The 24,198-nt window shown below is 41.2% G+C and overlaps 1 protein-coding gene across 9 annotated transcripts in view; it reads left to right on the top strand.

Annotated features, from left to right (window-relative positions):
- The window catches only part of KIAA0232 (KIAA0232 ortholog), a 98,305-nt gene that overhangs the window by 50,212 nt on the left and 23,895 nt on the right, over window positions 1-24,198 (top strand). For 6 of the 9 annotated variants that reach the window (XM_033213676.1, XM_033213679.1, XM_033213678.1 and 3 more), the window contains exons 3-5: window positions 6,996-7,133; window positions 22,086-22,152; window positions 23,349-23,430. In XM_033213676.1, the coding sequence (XP_033069567.1) occupies window positions 6,996-7,133; window positions 22,086-22,152; window positions 23,349-23,430 (287 nt within the window). Of the gene's footprint in view, window positions 1-6,995; window positions 7,134-20,557; window positions 20,815-22,085; window positions 22,153-23,348; window positions 23,431-24,198 lie in introns of those variants that run through there. The other 3 variants (XM_033213682.1, XM_033213684.1, XM_033213685.1) reach the window with 3 other exon arrangements.

Below are 24,198 nucleotides of genomic sequence, written 5' to 3'. Positions count from 1 at the left end.
GTAAGTCAGTATCACATTGTTAAGAACGTAGGCCTTGGATGGAGTCTGAAGACCTGGGTTCTAACCCCACCTTCTTTACTTTCCAACTTAGACCACTGACTTGGACAAGTTAACATCTCTGTGCCTGACTCTCCATTTCCTCCTCCTCCTCCTCCTCCTCCTCCTCCTCCTCCTCCTCCTCTCCTCCTCCTCCTCCTCCTCCTCCTCCTTCCTCCTCCTCCTCCTCCTCTCCTCTCCTCCTCCTCCTCCTCCTCCTCCTCCTCCTCCTCCTCCTTCTTTCTTCTTCTTCTCTTCTTCTTCTTCTTCTTCTCTTCTTCTTCTTCTTCTTCATTATTATTATTATTATTATTATTATTTTAGAGATAGGGTCTTGCTCTTTCACCCAGGCTGGAGTGCAGAGTCTCTCAGAGCTCACTGCAGCCTCGATCTCTTGGGCTCAAGGGTCCTCCTGTCTCAGCCTTCCAAGTAGCTGGCACTACAGCCGTCTTTTCATTTATAAATTGTACAAATTATGTGCATATCTGATATCATTACTGAGGATTAAAGGAGATTCATTTATTGACCATATAGGTGCCAGGCATCATTTTATGTACTGATAATATAGTTAGAGGAATACTAGACATGAAGTAAGTGCTCAGTAAATATTGACAACTATTGCTATTATTATTGCTATTCATACTATTCATACAAACCTTTCCTTCAAATAGTTATTTTCCTATTAACTACTCCTCTTCTAGCAGGTAGGCTAATGCATTTATTAGAGGCAGAGATAAGCTGCTGATATGGTATTTCCAACATTTACCCTAACAATCTCAATTTGAAATATTTGGCCCTGCCATGTATCCTAATTATGTGTTCAGCAAACATGGTCACTATAATATTTCTGTATGTAATTATTACCTTTGACGCAATTGAGTCCCTTGAAAGGGTATTCTTTAAGACTGACAAATTCCAGTGGCAATTACTGTTATTTTTTGTGACATGATGACCAGGTTAAAAAAACAAATTTTAGGAAACTAAAGTAAAAATCTTTTGATGGTGCATATAGATAGAATGAACCTGGATTTGTTCACTGTAAAAGGTATAATGGGAGGCTAGGGGTGATGCTCTTGAGTTTAAAAGAGAGTTGTTTAGTACAAAAGAAATACTTTTATTTCTGATAAGAGTGTTGTTGCCTAAGAAACTACCCCAAAACTTAGTACCATTAAAACAACAACAACAATACTATCACATGAGAGAATCTGTAAGTAAGGAATTTGGGCAGGGCTCAATTGGGTGATTCACCCAAAGTCACTCATTGGTACTCAGCTGACAGATGGGCTGAGCTAGAAGGCCCAAGATAGCTTTACTGACATGTCTGTCACCTTGGCAGGTGTGCTGGAGGGCTGGATGCAGCTGAGATTGTTGACCAGGGCCTCTTCATGTGGGTCAGGAGGTAGCTAGGCTTATGTGGTTGGCTGGGTCCCTCAAAGCGAGTAGCCCAAGAGAATCAGGTAGAAGCTTAAGGCCTTTTTACCACCCAGCCTTGAAAGTCACTTAGAATCACTTCCATTGCACTCTGTTAGTTGAGCCGACTGGAGCCCACACAGGTTCAAGGGGAAGAAGCATCACTCTCTTGATGATAGAACCACCACTCTGTCAAGGTGCTTGGTTTTGAAATTTCCAAGGACAAAGAAGCAGCTACGATTTTTCCAAAGAGAAAACAAGCCTTGCCCAATGAATTAGGATTTGTTTTTATTAGTAGTATACTTTTAAGTTCTAGGGTACATGTGCACAACATGCAGGTTTGTTTCTTAGGTATACATGTACCATGTTGGTTTGCTGCACCCATCAACTTGTCATTACATTAGGTATATCTCTAATGCTGTCCCTCCCCCAGCCCCACACCCCTCATCAGGCCCCAGTGTGTGATGTTCCCCTCACTGTGTCCACGTGTTCTCATTGTTCAACTCCCACTGATGAGTGAGAACATATGGTGTTTGGTTTTCTGTCCTTGTGATATTTTGCTGAGAATGATGGTTTCCAGCTTCATCCATGTCCCTGCAAAGGACATGAACTCCTCCTTTTTCATGGCCGCATAGGATTCCGTGGTGTATGTGTGCCTCATTTGCTTTATCCAGTCTGTCATTGATGGACATTCGGATTGGTTCCAAGTCTTTGCTGTCGTGAACAGTGCTGCAGTAAACATATGTGTGTGTGTGTCTTTATAGCAGCATGACTTATAATCCTTTGGGTATATACCCGGTAATGGGATGGCTGGGTCAAATGGTATTTCTAGTTCTAGATCCTTGAGGAATCGCTACACTGTCTTCCACAATGGTTGAACTAGTTTACAGTCCCACCAATAGTGTAAAAGTGTCCCTGTTTCTCCACATCCTCTCCAGCATCTGTTGTTTCCTGACTTTTAAATGATCGCCATTCTAACTGGTGTGAGATAGTATCTCATTGTGGTTTTGATTTGCATTTATCTGATGGCCAGTGATGATGAGCATTTTTTCATGTGTCTGTTGGCTGCATAAATGTCTTCTTTTGAGACGTGTCTGTTGATACCCTTTGCCCACTTTTTGATGGTTTTTTTTTTCTTGTAAATCTGAGTTCTTTGTAGATTCTGGATATTAGCCCTTTGTCAGATGGGTAGATTGCAGAAATTTTCTCCTGTTCTGTAGAATTAGGATTTCTAACTTACAGTGTTGCATTTGAGAGTATATGGAGCAATACCTTTCAGATTCTGAGAAAAATTATCTCCATTCTAAAAGATCTTACCCAAACTAGTAAGTTTGAGGATAACAAAGATAGCTTTTTTTTGCTTTTTTTTTTTTTGAGACAGGGTCTTACTCTGTCACCCAGACTGGAGCACAGTGGCCTGATCTCTGCTCACTGCAGCCTCCACCTCCCAGGCTCAAGCAGTCCTCTCACCTCAGCCTCCCAAGTAGCTGGGACTACAGGTGTGCACCACTATGCCCAGCTAATTTTTGTATTTTTTGTGGAGTCAGAGTTTCGCCATGTTGGCCAGGCTGTTCTCAAACTCCTGGGCTCAAGTGATCTGCCCACCTCTGCCTCCCAAATTGCTAGGATTATAGGCGTGAGCCACCATGCCCAGCCTAAAGATAGCTTTTGACACATGAGGCTTCTAAGGTTACTGGGAGTATTCTAGGTCTGACTGTTACCTGATAGATATATTATTATTCTTAAAACTGTACGTTTACATTGTATATGCTCTGCTATGTGGGATAAATTCCACATTTAAAATAAATCTGTTGGCCGGGTGCGGTGGCTCACGCCTATTATCCCAGCACTTTGGGAGGCTGAGGCGGCGGATCACAGCTAAGGAGATAGAGACCATCCTGGCTAACACGGTGAAACCCCGTCTCTACTAAAAATACAAAAAATTAGCTGGGCGTGGTGGCAGGCGCCCATAGTCCCAGCTACTCTGGAGGCTGAGGCAGGAGAATGGTGTGAACTCTGGAGGCGGAGCTTGCAGTGAGCCGAGATGGCGCCACTGCACTCCAGCCTGGGCGACAGAGACTCTGTCTCTAAATCAGTCAATCAGTCAGTCAATCAATCTGTTAAGATATATGCCAATTGTTGACAATAGTTACCCCTGAGGATTGATGTTGGGGTGGAACTGACTTGTACTTTCAAAGCAGCTTTTTTTTTTTTTTGAGAAAAAGTCCATTTCAAAATTGTTATAAAGGTTGCTTGAAGCTAATACATGTTTTTGATAGTTAATGAATTGATACATTTAAAATAAAGCTGGCCAGGTGAGGTGGCTCACGCCTGTAATCCTAGCACTTTGGGAGACCGAGGCAGACGGATCACTTGAGACCAGGAGTTCAAGACCAGCCCGGCCAACGTGGCAAAACCCCATCTCCACTAAAAATACAGAAATTAGCCAGGTGTGATGGCGCAGGCCTGCAATCCCAGCTACTCAGGCTGAGGCCGGAGAGTCTCTTGAACCTGGGAAGCAGAGGTTGCAATGAACCAAGATCACACCACTACACTCCATCCTGGGTTACAGAGCAAGACTGTCTCAGAAATAAAAAATAAAGCTAAGAATTCTTCCTCTCAAGCTTCTAGGAATGACCTTGATTAATAAGATTAGTTTTAGTTTTTATATGAAAATTGATTAAATTTTTTTCCCATTGCCATCAGGTTTAGATTTTGCATTAGCACTTACGTTAGGCAGAAGAAAATATATAAAATTATACACATAAGGAATATGAAAATAATTTCAGAGTGAGAATTGGTGCTAACGATTGGTACACAAATTCATACACTTCCCAAGACACCATTAACACTTTGTGTGTGTGTAAAATGTTCTCATGGAATAGAGAAGTTTTGAATATAATATTCCATGTTTAAAAACTGACATTTCTGCTTTGATGTGCAAATGTGAATGCATCAATACAGAGAAAACTAGGGATGGTCCCTGAGTGACAACTGCCAGTGTAGGAATCACCTTGAAAGAAGAACAAAGGAATAGTGTGTACAAAGACACAGAAGTAGGAGGGGCCTGGTGCTGTAAGGTCAGGAGTGGGTAGTCGAAGGTCAGAGTGGGGCAGGCCCGCGGGAAACAGACCCTGAAGAGACTGATGTGCTGTGCGAGGGCATTTCTAGTTATGTCCTAGAGACAAAAGACCTGTAGATCTATTTAGCCAGCAGGACTTAATGGCATAGCAGTGGGCAGATGGGCTTGGGCCACTGAAGGCAGGGAGGTCAGTGAGGAGGTCATCACTGTGGGCTGAAGACCTAGTAGGAAAAACAGGAATATAGTTAACCTGAAATTATGCTTGTTTGATTGGAGTGGCTCATCTTTTAGGGGCAAATAGGGGTTCTTTTGAGTAATAGATCAGTAGATTATTACTGAATGCTCTCAGAATCTGACTGTATCTAATTCACAAGCCACCAAAAGTTTTGCCTAAATTGGCTGAAGGGGGAAAAAAGGCTTCAATAACTAAAAGTCCACATGTTGGGCTGGCCCCTGCTAGGTTTGATTCAGAGCTTCCCAGTGTCATTCAGGCTTCTGCTCTGCCTCTCTGCCTACCACTTTTTGTCAGCTTGGTTTTGCAACCAGCTCCTTATAGGGTAAAGGGCAGTAACAATGAGCATGTTTCTGGGATCATATTCTCACACACTGTCCAGAGGTCATGTTCCCTACATTCCCAGCAAGAACCATGAAATGTGCATTTCTGATTGGCCACGTGCCTCTCTCTGGGCCAATCTTTGTGGCCCAAGGGGGATGATGAGGGTAGTGTTAATCCCATGCGGACACATTGTGGTTTTGGTCATTTAGGCACTGGTAGGCAGGGGCGTACGCTGAGCAGCGAGCCTCCAGTGACTGCTGATGGATTTCCAAGTGGCGTGTCCTTTTTCTCCCCCAGTTCCCAGTCTCCCTTTTGATACAGACAGCATGGGAAAGTCAACCAGAACTCTAGCCTTACGTGACCTCCCTGTAGTGTCTAGAAAAGTACCTGATAATAGACTCTCGTGCTGGGGAGTTCTTTAGTTGTATCCGCTTTTGGTACTTGATAATTATGTTCTTTCTTTAAGATTAGGATTTTCTGAGTAACTATTTGAGAAATGTCTCATATTTTATATTTATGTATAAGCAGACTTTTTTTTGGTTTTGAGACACTCCTGACCTCGTGATCCACCCACCTCTGCCTCCCAAAGTGCTGGGATTACAGGCATGAGCCATCGCCCCCATCCATAAGTAGACTTTTAATAGTACAGGATAGGAGACTACAAGGATAACAATAAGTGAAATAGAAACATCTCGGCTCTTTTTGTACTCATGTCTTTAAACTGTGATTAACAATTCAGTGCTGTTAAATTTTCGTTAAGTTATGATACATTAACACAGTACCTTAAGCCAGAAAAAAAATAGCATGAGGGACCACTCACATATAAGTATAAATAACAGAATGCAAAAACAAGTGTGTATAATATACTATTGTTGATGTAACTTTTGCTACCGATTTGATGTTTCTTAATTCAACCTAAAATTACAAGGCAAAACAGAACTTGTATACAAAATTTATAATGTGATAAACTCACTCTAACGTTGTTTGAATCATAAAAATGTCAGGCTCCTTCATACGTTTTTTTATTCTGTCAAAAGTTAAAACAAGAAGTGAAATCTCCATCCCCACACAAATTTATCATGAATAAGTTGTCCAGGCTCCAACTGCTGTTCCAGCAGCACTTTTCATACCTTGATACACAGTGCAAAGGAAATTTCTTTATCTCAAAATCTGTTTGCCTACTTAAGTTAGCAAGGAGCTTTCATTAACTTTCATTCCTTAGTATTAATCTACAATGTACTGACATGCTAGAAGGCAAATATCAAGATACGAATTTAAAAGAATTCTGTAAATGCCTTCTAACCAAATTATGTTCAGTTAAACTCATGCTTGTGGATTAATACCAGCATTTGGCAATTTCTATTTGTGTGAAAACATTTTCAAAGATGAAATACACAAACTTTTATTATAAATCAGCATTAACAGGGCAGTTAGGTAAGGAAAAGACATCCAAATTGAAAAGGAAGAAGTAAGACTCTAGTCACATATGACATGATCTTGTATAGAATATAGAGAAAATCCTAAGGAATGAAATTAAGAAAAAACTCCATTTGCAATAGTATGAAAAAGAATATAATGCTTAAGAAAAAATTTGACAAAAGTGCAAGACTTGTGCAAACTATAAAGCATCTTTGAAAGAAATCAAAGAAGACCTAAATAAATAGAAAACATCCCATGTTTGTGATCAGAAAACAATACTGTTAAGATGACAGTATACCCCAAGTTGTTTTACAGAATCAGTACAATCCCTCTTGAAATCCCAGCTCCCTTCATCGCAGAAATAGACAAGCTGATCCTAAACTTCGTATGGAAATGCAAGAGGCCTTTTTGTGACTGAGTATGTGTGGTAGGTGGAATATAGTAGTGTCCGTGTTAGCCCTGGTCATTTAACCTGGTGCAATTTCATTGCAGGAGAATGACATCTTCCTGGGCTGGGAAAAAGGAGCTTACAAGAAATGGGGAAAGAGTAAGAAAAAATGTTCAGATCTAACTCTAGAAGAAATGAAAAAACAGGCTGCTGTCCAGTGTCTTCGATCTGCTTCTGATGAAGTAAGTTTACATTTTATTTCTAACACTTAAGAGAATAAAAGGGGTGTTTTAAGTTTACAGATAGGACAACTTGACCTCCAAAAATTGGGAAAACAAACTACTTATTTATCTTACAAAGTAATGTGAACATTACCACTTTTCCTTTATAGTATTTTTCCATATTTTCTGAAGTTTTATAAGCTTTTCTTTTATATGTGCTACTCTAATTAAGAGTATACACAAAATTTTATATCCTTTTTCTGACTTGACTATTTCATCCTGTTATTACATTGTCTTTATTCTTTTTAGTGGCTAAGATGCATTTCATCAAATAATATTTCAACAGCAGTATAATATTATTATCTTTATTACTGGATGTTTACCTTGTTCTTGATTTTTTTGTTTGTTTGTTTTGTTTTAAGACAGCATCTCACTCTGTTGCCCAGGCTGGAATGCAGTGGTGTGATCTCGCTCCACTGCAACCTCCGCCTCCCAGGTTTAAGCAATTCAGCCTCCTGAGTAGGCAGAATTACAGGCACGTGCCACCATGCCTGGCTAATTTTTTTTGCATTTTTTAGTAGAGACGGGGTTTCACCATGTTGGCCAGGCTGGTCTTGAACTCCTGATCTCAGGTGATCTGCCTGCTGTGGCCTCCCAAAGTGCTGAGATTACAGGCATGAGCCATCACGCCCGGCCTGCTCTTGATTTTTTTTGTTATGCTGTCTAAAATATTTTATGTGGGGTTTTTCTGTGGTCTGTATGATTACATTTGAATACATTCCTAGAAGGGAATAGCAGTTCAGACACTTCAAAAGTACTATATTGGCATATGATTTATATATTTTTTTGTTTTTAGAAAATATTACAAGATTATTTTATTCTTTTAACATTTCATATAAAATATTTCTCATGTCTTTCAGTTTCCTGAAATAACAAAATATCTTTTGCAGTTAATATTATGAATTATTATTTTATTATTCACTCTAAGATGTAATCTGTGAGATCATGACTACTGAAAGAATTATTTTGCTTTGACCATGCTATTTGAGATAGTATGGTTTAAGGACCTTTATGATGCAAGGCCAAATTGAGCGGACTCCGACCTCCAGAAACTTCCTTCCTGAACTAATTGTTGAATGGTCTAGTGTTGCCATCGTTGGCTTTGTTATCTTTGCAATCTGCAGAAGTTTATTCTCTCTGGCTGCCACTGATGCAAATGGTTTTTAACGCTTATTTGTTTAGTGTTTCCCACCTTTCTGTTCTCATCCAACTCCAAATTATCTCTGAGTCTAGGAACAGTGGCTCAACACCTGTAATCCCAGCACTTGGGGAGGCCAAGACGGGCGGATCACCTGAGGTCAGAAGTTCAAGACCAGCCTCATCCAACATAGTGAAACCCCATCTCTACTAAAAATGCAAAAATTACCTGGGCATGGTAGTGCATGCCTGTAATCCCAGCTACTTGGGAGGCTGAGGCAAGAGAATTGCTTGAACCTGGGAGGCAGAGGTTACAATGAGCCAGGATCGCGCCACCATACTCCAACCTGGGCGACAGAGGGAGACTGTGTCTCAAAAAAATAAAAAAAAGAATTGTCTCTGAATGCCTGACTCCCCTGGCCGTATACTCATGATACAACACGGCCCTCACATCCTAAATTGCAATTACTCATTTGACTGTGCTCACTGGGCGCAAGGACCACGAGTTCCCCATCTTTTTTATCTCCTACCGCCTAGCACAGTGAGTGCTTATCATATGAAGGGTACTGATGTTTTTAAATGAATCTAACGTTCATTTTTTAAAAGGCTACCCTTTCATCTGATTGTTTTTTCTCTTCCCCGCTGTTTTCTTCTCCCCCACTTCTGATTTTTTAACTTTAACTTCTTAATTTCTTTTTTTTTTTTTTTTTTTTTGAGACGACAGAGTCTTACTCTGTCACCCAGACTGGAATGCAGTGGCGCAGTCCTGGCTCACTGCAATCTCCACCTCCTGGGTTCAAGTGATTCCCCTGCCTCAGCCTCCCAAGTACCTGAGATTACAGGCATACACTACCATGCCCAGCTAATTTTGGTATTTTTGGTAGAGATGGGGTTTTACCACGTTGGCTAGGCTGGTCTCGAACTCCTGACCTCAGGTGATCCACCTGCTTCCGCCTCCTGAAGTACTGGGATTACAGGCGTGAGCCACCGCGCCTGGCCAACTTCTTAATTTCTTAAAGTTGCTGCTTCATACAGCATGGAATAGGAGTTTGGAAGTTACCACTTATACATACAGCTATCTTAGGCACCCTTTCATTACAACAATTAGGAACATAATTAACCTGGTTTAAGGAAAAATAGAAATATATGTAAAGGATACAAGGATGTCTTACTGAAGCCAAGTGCTAGAAGTATAGCAGCCTCAAGAGAGAGCTGAACTGGGAATTAAGTGATAGACAAAGTCACTTTCAGTAACAACCAACCTGCAATCTCTCATTTCCTTCTGTACCTGAGTCGGGGTCATTCCCTCTCTGTCCAAACTCTGGTTTTCTCTGCTTTAGCACATAGTGAAGAATGGCCATTCCAGCTTCCAGCCCAGCATGACCATGGAACTCTACTGTCCGACACCATTCATCTAGAGAGAGAATCTGATTGGCTGGGCTTGAGCCAGGTGATTGAGCCTGGGCTTGATCAGGCTTGAGCCAGCCTGATTTGATAAGCCCTGGTGAGGGGGCAGGGCTGCCTGGAGGTTCATCACTTCAGCAGGGACTGTGAGTGACGTGCCCAGAGAAAACTCTGCAGAGAAAACTTTGTGGTTAAAATAGCGGGTTTTTTGTTTTTTTTCTTTTAATTTAAAAAAATATGGGGACAGGGTCTCCCTGTGTTGCCCAGGCAGATCTTGAACTCCTGGGCTCAAGACATCCTCCCACCTCGGCCTCCCAAACTGCAGGGATTACGGGCCTGAGCCACCATGCCCGGCCAAAATGGCGTTTTCTTTATGACACTGAAGGGGAGTAAATTGGTAATTTGTAGATTGATAAAGTAATTTAGAGCTTTTAAAGGAATTCAGAACGCAGATTTTTTTTTTTTTTTAACAAATGAGAAGTTAATTCAGGTCAATTATTTGAGTAAAATCCAAAGAAACTGCTGAGTTGTAGTTGGAAAGAAAATATGGGTAGTGCAGTTTCAAACTGAGAAAGGATCTTATTTCTTCTTTGGACTAAAGTTGCTGAGAAATGAGCCTAGCCTTTGACTCATGGTTAAGCTGAGGAAATGACAAGGGCAGCTGAAATCAGCGGTGAAAAGATGAAGATAATAAAAGCCTTGTATGAGTAATGCAAGACCCTTCTCCTGTAGCTTGTTGAATTTGCGTGTAATTCATACTAGCCAAGTATGTTGTGTGAGGTGAATAACTTAGTATGAGGTAGAAACAGTGCAAGGGAATAGTTGTGGCTTACAGAGATCTGTGATTCTTTAGGTTATTGCTTTGGGAAAATGCTTTCCTTTGCCTAGCTGTCATAGGCGGGATTTTTATTTTCAACCCCAATAAAGCATATTTGTACTTCCTTGCTCTTTCCTTCTCATTTTATTAAAAAAAAAAAAAAAAAAGTCGGATTCCTTTTTCCTAACAACGATTTTTTAAAATCTTACCAAATTAAAATTAGCTGAGGAAGTGAATGTGCCAGGCATAACCAGATGCTCAGTAATTACTTACGGAATGAATGAGGAGAGTCTTCAAGTCCCAGTCCGTGCTCCAGAGCCATGTGCTGTTGTTTGTGCATCAATCTATAGACCCTTTAAACCAGGTGTCCCCAACCCCTGGGCCGTGGACAAGTACAGGTCCATAGCCTGTTAGGAGCTGGGCTGCACAGCAGAAGGTGAACAGCGAGCAAGCTTTAGCAAGCTTTACTGCCTGAGCTCCACCTCTTGTGAGATCCGCAGCGGTGGCATTAGATTCTCATAGAAGCACGAACCCTATTGTGGACTGAGCATGTGAGGGATCTAGGGTGAACTCTCCTTATGAGAATCTAATGCCTGAGGTGGAAGTTTCATCCCGAATCCCAAGCCTCCCTGCTGGGTCTGTGGAATAATTGTCTTCCACGAAACCAGTCCCTGGTGCCAAAAATATTGGGCACCACTGCCTTAAACCAGCTCACCCACCTCTTGGGGAGCCAATGAAAAGAACCCTCTTTAATTATTGCCTGTTGCAATAGAAAGAATCAGTGTGTGGTAGTTTAGGAAGGGTAGGCCATCTGTGTGTCCCCTGGGTTTCTTTTTATAATCTGTTGGCTTCAGTGGAAAGAAAGGAGCAAAAAGAGGACCTCCATCAAACATTATAATGCAAAATTTTATTTTATGTTTTTGACATGAGTGTTTGCATATGAAGTAGGCTAATTTCCTGAGGATGGTCATGTTTGTGGTATTGTGTGTGCTGTGCTTTCCCATCCAGTCCAAATGTCCTCTTTTGAGACGGAGTCTCGCTCTGTCGCCCGGGCTGGAGTGCAGTGGCCGGATCTCAGCTCACTGCAAGCTCCGCCTCCCGGGTTCACGCCATTCTCCTGCCTCAGCCTCCGGAGTAGCTGGGACTACAGGCGCCCGCCACCTCGCCCGGCTAGTTTTTTGTATTTTTTTAGTAGAGACGGGGTTTCATCGTGTTAGCCAGGATGGTCTCGATCTCCTGACCTCATGATCCGCCCGTCTCGGCCTCCCAAAGTGCTGGGATTACAGGCTTGAGCCACCGCGCCCGGCCCCAGATGCCCTCTTAAAAGCGCTTTTCAGTACAGCTCTTTAGACAGTCACTACCAATTGGTCATAGTCAAAAACCACTAACAATTCAAGTTTATAATCTAGTAGATTAAAATGTTAATGCCAAATAAAAGACGATATAGGTTATATTATTATATTAGATATAAGTGTAGGTAGGAAGTAGTGGTGATGTTATGCATTACATGTGAGGTGAATTATTTTCTCATGTGTATGTGACTATTATATGTGTATGTGACTATTATAGTTACAATGTGAACTGTTTCTATAAAAGCATCCATAGTTATCAGACAGTTCACTGATGTCATGGTTTAAGGAGAATGGCTTACTTCTCTGGCTCCACTTACATGCTTGTGATACTACACTGTGCCTCCACTTTATCCTTGTAACAAGTTGTACCCCACATTATAGCACCTCTCTTGGCCTGCTCAGCTCATTATTTTATGAGAGACATTGCCAAAACAGAGGGCAATTCAGTTGCATCGCAATGTAATTTTATACGTTGATTAAAATGTGGCTGTCCCCGTGTAAAGGTTGGCTGAGCAGTTGGTGAAGATTTACTTCTCCAGGGAATCATGGCCTTTGATGGGCTTTATTGGTGGTTAGGTCCCACTGGAAACTGCCTTGGCTAATTCCCTTTCATTTACATGTGCAAATAACGTGCATGTCTCTGGGTGTTCGTTTTCGTTAAAATATTTTGCACATGCTTTGATTGCAGTTAGTTATGGGGTCTGTAAAGAGGAATGGTGTTATGAATCAGTCGTAGGCAATTCAGCCCTCCCCTAGATGCATATTTTTTAGGTGATTATTATCCTAAGCTGTCTGTTTCATTCCTGCTATCAGTGGACCTGGCATATACCTGATATTTGTTAAATGTATGTGAACCTCTCTTCGTTTCCCCCTTTAAAAAAATAACTACTTATATTTGTTTTATTGAGCCACTTAAAACTGAATCAGAACTAGTACTTTATCTCCCACTTTGAGGGTGGTTAGAAGATTAAAAACTTAATGAGGCCCTGTTTGGGGAGTGAATAAAGTTAAAAATGCAATAACTCTTTCATAATACCATTCATCTGGGGTTGTTAGTTTTGAAAGTAGCAGCACTGCAGCTTACCCGGGGGAGCTGACCAGCCCCATTGTTATTTAAAGAGCCTTAGAGAGGACTTACACCCTAAGTAGGGTGGAGTCCTAACATTCACTTGTTTATATTCTCACATTGAGCTAAGTCTACCAGTAAAATTCTTTTTGCCAGTAAAAGTATAGAGTATATCTTAGTATTTTGTATATGCATTATTTATATGCTGTACAGGGTTATATGTACAAAAAACCATGAAAAGTATGTCATGGCAGTGTTTACCCTCAAGGGGAATTCTGACCATATACAGTTGGCCCTTCATACCCATGAGTTCTACATCTGTGGAGATAACCAACAGTTGATCAAAGATATTTGGGAAAAAATGGATGATTGCGTCTATGCTGAACATGTATAGACTTTTTTCCTGTCATTCCCTAAAAAATGCAGTATAACAACTACACCCATAGCATTTACATTGTATTAGGTATTACATGTCATTTAGAAATAATTTATATAGGAGGATGTGTGTAGGTTATATGCAAATATTATGCCATTTTATATAAGGAACTTGAACATCTACAGATTTTGGTATCCTCAGGGGGTCCTGGAACCAACTCAGTATAGGGATAGCTATATACTGTGTCTTGACACATGGACTGTTGAGCCCAACATTTTCTGGGTAATACTAAGAGCATCATACAATGATAACATTTATTGAGCGCTTACAATGTGTGAGGTGCCTATCTGAATGCATTATGTACATTGCAAGAAGTGATGCTGTGCTCTCTACAGACCAGAACCCCTCAGAAGAAGCCAGCGATTACTAAAGCTGTGAACGCTCACAGTTGTGTGATCATAGCCAGTCCTGCCTGAGGAAGCCTAAGTCCTATCTCTTTGGGTATATAGATGGCAGTGGAGCTGGAGCATTTGAGGAAACTCGCGGGCCATACTAGGGACTTGGGCTTTTCCCCTGAGCAGCTGTGAAGTGTTAGGGTTTGGAGAGGAGTAGTGCAACCTGACTTACTTGCCAATCAGATACTGATCAGAGAGCATACTGGTTGCTGCACTGAGACTAACTAAACAGGGTGAGTGAGCTGTGCTGGAGGGACAGAGGGCAGATTGCGAGCCCCCAGTGAAGATGCAGTTGCAGGGCTCCAGAAGGCAGATGGCTGGAGGATTCTGCATCTGTTTTTGAAGATGGAACTGACAGGATTGGATGTGGGGTAGAGATAAGAGGAGGAGACAAGAAAGACAGCCAAGGGTTTTGATCTGAGCAACTGCAAGAATGTCATTCCCAGGCGGGCACAGTGGCTCATGCCTGTAATCCCAGCACTTTGGGAGACAGGCAGATCACTTGAGGTCAGGAGTTCGAGATCAGCCTGGCCAACATGGCAAAACCCCGTCTCTACTAAAAATACAAAAATTAGCCGGACATGGTGGCGCCGGCCCATAATCCCAGCTACCTGGGAGGCTGAGACAGGAGAATCACTTGAACCCAGGAGGCGGAGGTTGCCTTGAGCCGGGATCGCACCACTGCACTGCAGCCTGGGCGACAGAGCAAGACTCCATCTCAAACAAACATACAAAAAATTATCCGGGTGTGTTGGTGCATGCCTGTAGTCCCAGCTACTTAGGAGGCTGAGGTGGGAGAATCGCTTGAACTGGGAGGTGGAGCCAAGATTGTGCCACTGCACTCCAGCCCAGGTGACAGAGCAAGACTCGGTCTCCAAAAAAAAAAGTAATTTTCATTTACTAAGGAAAAGGAACCTAGGGAAGGAATTCTTTGTGGTATGAATAAGGATTAACCTATGAGATGCCTCCTAGGAGATAGCTAAGTGGAGATTTTTGAACAGGCAGCGGAATAAACTGAATATGCATGTCTAGGGTTGGTGGGGTAGAGTGGTTTATGAGGACCAGGCATGAAATAGACCATTTTCTTTTTGTTTATCTAGCCCAATTCTTCTGATCTCTTTTTAGAAAAGGTAGAAAATTGGGATTTTTTTAGAGGAAATTTTCTGATCTTTCAGATGTTGAAAAGTGAGAATATGAGAACAGATACAGAAGTGGAAGGGGCTGCTGTAAAAATTTGAGAGGGAGGCACTATCAGATAGACACGTGTGGGGCTAAGGGCTGGGCTATGAAAACAGATTGAGAGTTTGAGGAGCAGAAAGGGCCAAATGGTGGCCCAGTGAATCCCTGTGTGTCCATTGAAGTTGAAGAAGCCAGGTGTTGGGAGCACAGCTGGAGACCCATGTGCCCTTTCCTCATGACTTTCCTCCTCATCCCTCTCAGGTTACCACTATACCCAGCTTGGTGTTTTCTTTCCCATGCTTGTTTTCGTATGTTTACTAAATATTGTTTGAAGACGTACACAAATACTCATAGCATGATTTTGCATGTACTTAAGCTTTCTATAAATTATACCATACTCTATATGGTTTTGTAACTTCTTTTAGGTAAAAGTTTTAAAATTTTATCTATATTGATAACATGATCTTATAGTGTCTTCATTCCTAAATAGTTGTCCATTGTGAACTGTGTCACACTGTTGATTCTCCCGGTAATGGGCCTTTTCATTGCTTCTCATTTGGGGCTATTATGAAGAATGTAGAAAGGAACATTCTTGTTTTTTGTTTTTTAGATGGAGTCTTGCTCTGTGCCAGGCTGGAGTGCAGTGGCGTGATCTCAGCTCACCACAGCCTCTGCTTCCCAGGTTCAAGCGATTCTCTGCCTCAGCCTCCCGAGTAGATGGGACTACAGGCACACAACACCATGCCCAGCTAATTTTTGTATTCTTAGTAGAGATGAGGTTTCACCATATTGGCCAGGATGGTCTCAATCTCTTGACCTCGTGATCCGCCCACCTCGGCCTCCCAAAGTGCTGGGATTACAGGTGTGAGCCACCGCGCCCTGCCGAAAGGAACGTTGTTATACACTTATCCTTGTGTGTGTGTACGGGACTTTTTCTTGCGTGTATACTTAGGTATCAGATTACTAGATTGAAGTCAGTGGTTTTTTTTAACTGTTACACCCTTATAGACGAGTATGTGATGAAAGCTATGGACCTAACCAGAATGTTATACTTAAACTTTTCTTGTATGAATTACTTTGTTATGTGCCCACTAGTGTGGCCTCCTTAAGAGCTCATGCTTCCTAGATTAAAAATAACTGGTCTAAATTCTGACTATTCTTAATTGAACCATGAGGTGAAACAAATAATATCCAGATATTCAACTCATAGCTTTCTGAGCTTCTATAGCCAAATGTCCTTCAGGAAGTTTACTTGTTAGATATCTAAAGGGAAAAGAAACTGCCATCTTCATATGAAAGTAAGAAACAGGACTTTTTTTGCATATAATAAAAAATAGGGTTTGCCTGGGCGCGATGGCTCATGCCTATAATCCCAGCACTTTGGGAGGCTGAGGCGGGTGGATCGCTTGAGCCTGGCAGTTTGAAACCAGTTTGAGATGGGGTTTTGCAGAAATCACGTCTCTGCAAAAAGAAAAGAAAGAAAGAAAAAGGAAGCCAGGTGTGGTGGCACACGCCTGATTTCCAGCTACTTGGGAGGCTGAGAAGGTGGGAGATGAGTCCTTTAGGTCAAGGATGTGGTGAGCTGTGATCGCACCACTGCACTCCAGCCTGGGTGACAGGACAGAGCAAGATCCTATCTCAAAAATTAAAAAAAACAAAAACAAAAAATGGGGAGGGGTTTGCCTAAATCGGTAAGATGCTATAATGAACTGGGAAACTTGAAGGACTTAAATCAAGCTGAAGTATTTTCCTCTTTTTGTAAAATGATGAAATGGAGGCTCAGAGAAGTTAAATAACTTGTCTAGCTTCACACAGCATAGCAGGTCTCATGAGTCTAGATCATGTTCCCTTTATGTTACATCACCCTGCTAAAGAGCGGGGCTACCTTTTTCTAAGCTTCGATTGATCACGTTATTTAATCATTGTAACAGTTTGCTATCCTCTACTTTTTGTTGCAGATTTTTTTCAGCATTCTAAAGAGTACATAATCTGCGCCCTAGATCATGTTTGAAGATATTTGTCCGTTGGATACTTCTCTCCTACTCTGTGTCATTTTCTAGAGAGCAAATGTGCATGAGAGCTGGAGGCAGGCCAATTTCTGTAGACCATTCGGTGACCAAGGATAGGAATCTCAGCTCTCATACAGGGGCCTTGGCAGAAACAGCTGTTTATTTGGGGGAGTTTTTTTAACTTTGTATTACTTCTCTGGCTATTGAAGGCGTGAGTTTGTGAACCCTGGTACATATTCTCAGTCTTCTCGCTTGGTGCCCTTTTGTTTATTTGCTTAACATTAACTTAGTTCTAAATTTTAAAAGGGTTTTTAAAACTTCTAGTCATTAAAGTATGGAATTGATCCTTTACTTTCCAGTAAAATGATTACTGTGATCACCAGTAGTCATTCTATCAGTATCTAGTTCGGTTTCCTACCACTAATCTTCAACTCCCCTTTAAACTGAAGACTAAGATCTGAAAAACTGTAAAAGCCCCATGTGCAGGGTTGGGCTGAAAACAGGAGTGTTTGAAAGCCTGTGCTTCAGTTATTGCTGCATAACTAAGTACCGCAAAACTTAGTGGCTTGAAACAACTATTTTATTTACTCACAATTCTGTGAGTTAGCTACGGCTCAGCTGGGAGGTTCTTCTGCTGTTCTTGCTTGGGGTCTGTGAGGGCAGGTGGAGCTGAAACATCCAGGATTGCTCTCCTCATGTGACTGGTGCTTCAGCAAGCACGGCTGGGAGCTGTGACCTCTCCCCACATGGCAGATGGAGAACACTCAGAAGGTAGCATTCCAGGAGGGCATATGTCACACTCGGCAACATCTTATTGTGAAACCCAGCCACCGTGGGAGGGGCCCAACCTATAGGCAAGTGCTGGGAGGTGCAGTTCACTGGGGGCACTACAGTAGCAGCCTTTCCTCTGACAGTTACTTTCTGGAGAAATTGAGTAGACAGGTTTTGGACTTTGGGATACCAGGCACCCCTGAGGGAAAGCATGAGACACTATAATGAAAATTGGGGACTGAGTGATTCCCCCTTCCCTTTCTGGTACCTGACTGACAAATAGGTTTATATTCCAAAGATAGAAGTGTGGAAGATTTCTTAACGAGGAAGTGGTTACTGTAAAGAAGAAATATTTGAGGGACGAGATGATCTTTTAAAAATTATAACCATGATAATAGAAATGAAAAACTCAATAGACGGTTTGGAAGACAGCTCTGGAAATCTTCCAGAAAGTAGAACAAAAAGATGAAGAAATGGTGAACAGGAGACAAAAGAAATTAGGGGACCAGTACAGGAAATTCAGTAACCAGCTATTAGGAAATGTGTCCATAATACTAGCACCCTTTTCCAGATGTAGAAACTGAGGCTTTGATAGGTAAATGATTTATGTAGGGTCATGTGGTTGACCCTAGGGTGAAATTTAGAACCAGATCTCTCTGACTCCATTGAACCATGTGCAAATGGAACAGGCAATGAACACTGAGTATCATGTAGGTTAGTAATCACACTGGCAGCACCTGTCTGGCATTTAGGGAATATCCAGTCTAAATGAACCCGCCATAAAAGATAAACTTGTAAGGTGAGTAATATGGCACAGAAACCTTTTGAGTATGGAGAGGAGAGGTGAGGCAGCATAAGTCAAATTGCCTTTCTTCTACTTTACACTTACTAGCTAAGGTCCAAGTTGAGAAGGATGGGAAGTAAGAAGATGGAGGAATACTGGAAATGTTGTAGGGATGGGAAGTGATAGGAATTTGTCAGGGAACAAATAAGACCCTCATGAAGTAATAGGACACCAGTTGCTGTGTTTGACCGAGGCTCAGTCTCCATCATCATGTAACCCTTCAACCCCACCCCCCAGCCAGGAGCAGAGAGCACAGCAGTGGCAAGAACCTAGTGTGTTGGTCAGAGAGAGAAGGAGCAGCCCATGAAGTCCATGGAGAATCCAGAGGGGTTTGGGTGGTATGCATTAGGTTAATTATCTTTTTACTCCTCCAGCCTCCAAATCAAATCATAGCAAAAATTAAAGGCATTTTTGAAGTGATGAAGCAAAAAACAAGATTGTAGAAAATTAAAAACGTACAAAATCTAGAAATGACACCAACACTTAAGTGACTAAGATGACAGGGACTCCGGGTGCCTCACATGTGTCATGTTAGCTTTTTCTACTGAATCTTCGGAGAGAAGTGCTGACGTTCTTGGGTCTAGAGAGAGGAAGTGGCACACGTGTCCTTTGCTGCCCGGTGAATATAGCAGGGCAAGAATTCAGACCCCGGCCAGCGTGACTCCAAACCCCAAACCCAAATACATTCCACTGAGTCCTCTTCTCAGAGAAATCCTCTTCTCAGAAAAATTAGAGTGGTTATCATGTCAACTGCAGGAGGACAGGGGTCCTCCTAACCGTGTGTTCACTGGGGGTATGAATGAGCCAGTTTATGGTAAGCGAGTGGCCAGCTGGCCATGCGTTCGGAAGGTTGCTCACCGAGCGTGCCCTGAAGCTTGCCAGTGTCTGCGTGTGGCTCGCCACTTTGCTGGTTTAGAGTAGTGTAATTTGGATTTTAGAGTGCTCTTAACAGTTTGCAGAGTGTTTTACATGTGTTGGATACTGGAAGGTGGGTGATTATTACCCATTTTACAGTTAGGAAAAGCAATTCATGAGTTCAGTGGTGGAGTGGTAGCATTTTGTTCACCTACGGTTTGTGCTCTCAGGGTTGTTATTAATATATAACTTAATCTTTCTTTGTTTTTTAGGATACTATAGGCTCTCAAAATATTCTTGAATGGCCTTATGGATATGCTATACTACTGAAATTTGATTATTAATATTTTCTAATGGTTTATATAATTGGGAAAGTGAATAAAAATTTCTCATTAAAGCTGTAAATTAACGCTTTGGAACGCCTGCCAGGAGACAACAAAGGGTGACGACAGCTTCTGCTGTGCCTCTATGCTTCCCAGCTTGCTGTGATGGTGACCTGGGGTTCTCATGATTTTTTTTTTTAATTGATTTATTATTTATTTATTTATTTGAGATGGAGTCTCGCTCTGTCGCCTAGGCTAGAGTGCAATGGCGTGATCTCGGCTCACTGCAACCTCCACCTCCTGGGTTTAAGCAGTTCTCCTGCCTCAGCCACCAAAGAAACTGGGATTACAAGTGCCTGCCACCACGCCCAGCTAATTTTTTGTATTTTTAGTAGAGACAGGGTTTCACCATGTTCACCATGTTCACCAGGCTAGTCTTGAACTCCTGACCTCAAGTGATCCACCCACCGTGGCCTCCCGAAGTGCTGGGATTATAGGTGTGAGCCTGGGATTACAGGTGTGAGCCACTGTGCCCAACCGACTTTTTAAAAAAATATAAGATGCTACAGGTAGTCAAAAGAACAAAAAAACCTGGTTGATAGAGCTTGCTTTTACACAGAGAGTAAGGAGTAAGCTCTTAGTTTATTTTGCTGTTTAAACATGAGAGCAAAATAAAAAAATATATATATATGTTTATATATGACAGCAAATATATATATATCATTCATATATATAGTATATATACTCAGATATTAATAAATATATGTGTATATATGTAAATCTAAGACAAAGCATGAAAAAATATGCAGTAGCCAGGTTGTAATGACCATTCTGATTAAATGGGACCCCATTTTAGAGTATTGGAAAACATTTAATAAGCGATCCCTAGAGGTTCGGTGTTCTGCATTGGAGACTAGCCCTAGGTTTAAAAACCTAGTGACATAGGCTTGCTGTACAGAACAGTATGCAGTGTGTCAGCTGACACTGGTGTTGCTTTCACGATCCGAAGGAAATGGAATATAACTGTCGTCCTTGTCACACCTTGAGCATTATGGTAAGCAGATGCTTTCTGGTGCAACTTTTTGTGGTTGAATAGTGTTTATGACTAATATCTGCCATGGTTTTTAAGAGTGTTTCTAAAGGAAAGGGCACCTCTTGTCTGGCCTATTTTTCTATCTTCCTATTAAAAACTGTGGTATGACGTGGACAGAATGTAGCTCTAGATGTTTACAATTAACTGTTTTCATTGTAATCTGTTTCTTGCTACTCAAACTGTGCAACTGTGGGATTTCTTATGTAGGATATCTGTAATATTTGTGCTGAGTCATTTTGAGTTAAGTGAATGCGGTAAAGTTCTATTTTTAGCCCGTCAAGGCCTAGTGAGGGCACTGGCTTAGCAGAACTCTCCATCACGCGCATCTGTTTGGGTTATGCCCACCAATAAAGACTTGATTCCAGTTTAAATAGGACTTTGCTCACTGAGTAAATCTAAAGTTTTTGAGAAATAAGTTCACTTTTTTTGTCCACTGTAAAAAATTTTTTTTTCTTCCTGTGAGAAATTGAGACTCTTAAAAGTTAAAGTCTACATAGTGAAAGGTTATTTGCTTGTGCCTGTTTTCAACATTCGTTTTTCTTTAAAGGTTGACTCTTATTTTTACCCTCCCAAATCCAGACTCTTCTGTGTACTCTCCTTAAATTTTAAACTCCCAAGCTTTGTATAGAAGTCGCTAATCTGATCCAGATGCTGAAAAGGAGACAAAGCTTTCACACTTGCAATATTGGCTTCGTTTTCTGGACCTTTGTTATTGTTGTCATTGTAATCATGAGTGTTCATGTTTCTTTAAAACAGAAAAAGAAAAAATCGGCTTTTTTTTTCCAGAGTGTGAGCTCCTAGAGAACTAAGATGAGGTTTTGTGATTTTCCTTCGTTTTAACTCTGGTATAAGACCTTGCTCACATAAATATTGAATGCTCTTTTTGATGGTGACTGACTTTTGGTCATATGATGGACATTTAGGCCCTTAAATCTGCCCCGTGAACAAGATGACACACCTTTGAAAAAGCAGAAGCTATTCTGGGAGGTACATGCATATGTTCACGTTTTATCACTAAGTTTCATTTAGTATGCTTTATTAGTAATCATGTATACTAATTTGTATCTACAAACCTGTAATTTTTAAACTGTAGTATTCACGTAAATATTGGTAATGTATTTATTTTGGAACACGGATGATTTGTAAAACCTATGTATTAAAACAAAAGTCTACAAATACCTGATTTGTACATACCTGGCTGTAACCTAATGTGTCTTTTTGTTGTCATGCAGAGCTCTGGTATCGAGACTTTAGTGGAGGAGCTCTGCTCCAGACTGAAAGACCTTCAGAGTAAGCAAGGTGAGGTCAAAAGCGCTGTGCACACACATGCCAGGATTACATTCCTGAGGAATCTGGATTGGGGAAAATCTTAGAACTGATCAGAAAAGAAAACCAGAACAAAGTCTTTGTGTCCAGTGTGTGTCACTAGGCCAGCCTCATGCTCCATCTGCAGCTCTGTTAGTGGCTTCTGTGTCAGTTCCAGCAGTCACTCATAGAGAGTCCTGCAACCAAGGGAGGGACTTTGTCCACAGGTGCCCTCACAGATAGGAAACACTTCATGTTTTCTGTTTTTTGGGTTTTTTGTTGTTGTTGTTGGCTTCAAGTTGAAGCTCAGAGATCAGGAACAATATTGTCTCTTTCCTTTCGCCATCTTTGCCCCTCTGTTAATATCTGCCTGTTGATGTTAAGACTGCTAAATTAAGACATTAAATTAAGATGTTAAGACATGAATTACTTCAGGTTTGGAAGGGACTTCTGTTTTGACTCAACTTTTTTGGAAACACAGACTTGGCAAGTTTATTTAGTCATTTCGATATATGAACCCTCCTCATACTTATTTCTAACTTTTCTGCAATCTCTAAGAGTGAGGCCTTCATATTAAGGGTAAGGATCCTTGTTTCCTTACCCTCTTCATGGTCATTTTGCTGCCCACCAAGCCTTGAGCCTGCCTCTTAAGGGCACAGTTTATTTGTAACCTAAGACAGTATCCTAGGCTAAACTAAAGGTATAGCCCTTTTTCCTATTTTAGTTGAAATAGCCCTTGCTCACCTACATGTTAAGTAATAGAGCAAATTGTAAGAAAGAATATTCTTTACAGATTAGTTTTAGTCAAGATGAGTCAGTGTAAAGTCTATGAGTGTAGAATTTTGTAAAAAAATATTTTTGGAATCTAAACAGATGTTCTGTCCTTCTGGTCTAATTAATAAGTACACAGGGGCCTTCAGTCTCTTAATTAAGTGCCTCTAGAGCACTGTATCAGTGACAGGATGAACAGCTCTCACCTCTTGGCCTAATGCTAATGTGGTTAACCGGAGAATTCCCTCTGGCACACTGAAAAAATAGATTTTTATTAAACAGACAGATTGGTCTCGAGTTTGCCTTTTAAACACCAAAGTCTCTATTTCTTGTTAAAATTAGTTGAGAAACTTTGAAATACATGGGCATTTATTAACTAGATATAAGACAAATCTTTCTGAATTTTTGTTTCATAACAGAAGAGAAGATTCACAAAAAGTTAGAGGGGTCTCCCTCTCCAGAGGCAGAATTATCCCCTCCAGCAAAGGATCAAGTGGAAATGTATGTAAGATTGTATTCAGTAATAAAGTGTGCATTTATTAAAATCAAATGAATAACTGCTACATGGTTTCCATTTTCTGTTTGTCATCTTGTTTAGTTTCATTATATATAATTTAAGACACATTTATCAAGCGCTTATGTGCTTGACACTGAGAATTCAAAGGTGAAATAAGATGGTTCTATCCTTAGTGTGCATATTCAATAAATATTTGTGGAACAAATGAGTGAAACGAAGGTTATTATTTGCTAAGTCTGTGTATGTACTATTACCTTTAATATTCACAACAGCCCTTTGAAACAGCTGTAAGAAATTACGATTATCACCCAGGCACAGTGGCTCACGCCAGTAATCCTAACACTTTGGGAAGCCAAGGCAGGTGGATCGCCTGAGGTCAGGAGTTCAAGACCAGCCTGGTCAACATGGTGAAACCCTGTCTCAAAAATTAGTCAGGCATGGTGGTACACGCCTGTAATCCCAGCTACTCGGGAGATTGAGGCAGGAGAATTGCTGGAACCCCGGAGGCAGAGGTTGCAGTGAGCTGAGATTGTGCTATTGCACTCCAGCCTGGGCGACAGAGCGAGACTCTGTCTTATAAAAAAAAAAAAAAAAGAAAGAAAGAAAAGAAGTGATTGTCTATGTTCACAAGCAAGAACACTGAGTTCCCACTGTTTACTGCAAAGGGAACATAGGCAAATTCTTGACCTGCCAAACCTGCTTCCTAAAGATAATTTTCTTTTTTTCTTTGTAAATAATTAGTCTTAAAATAA

Source organism: Trachypithecus francoisi, unplaced genomic scaffold, assembly GCF_009764315.1.
Source record: "Trachypithecus francoisi isolate TF-2019V2 unplaced genomic scaffold, Tfra_2.0 Lachesis_group1, whole genome shotgun sequence".
Taxonomy (NCBI): Eukaryota; Metazoa; Chordata; class Mammalia; order Primates; family Cercopithecidae; genus Trachypithecus; species Trachypithecus francoisi.
The sequence above is the reverse complement of the archived record's forward strand: the minus strand, read 5'-3'. Positions and strand labels throughout refer to the sequence as shown.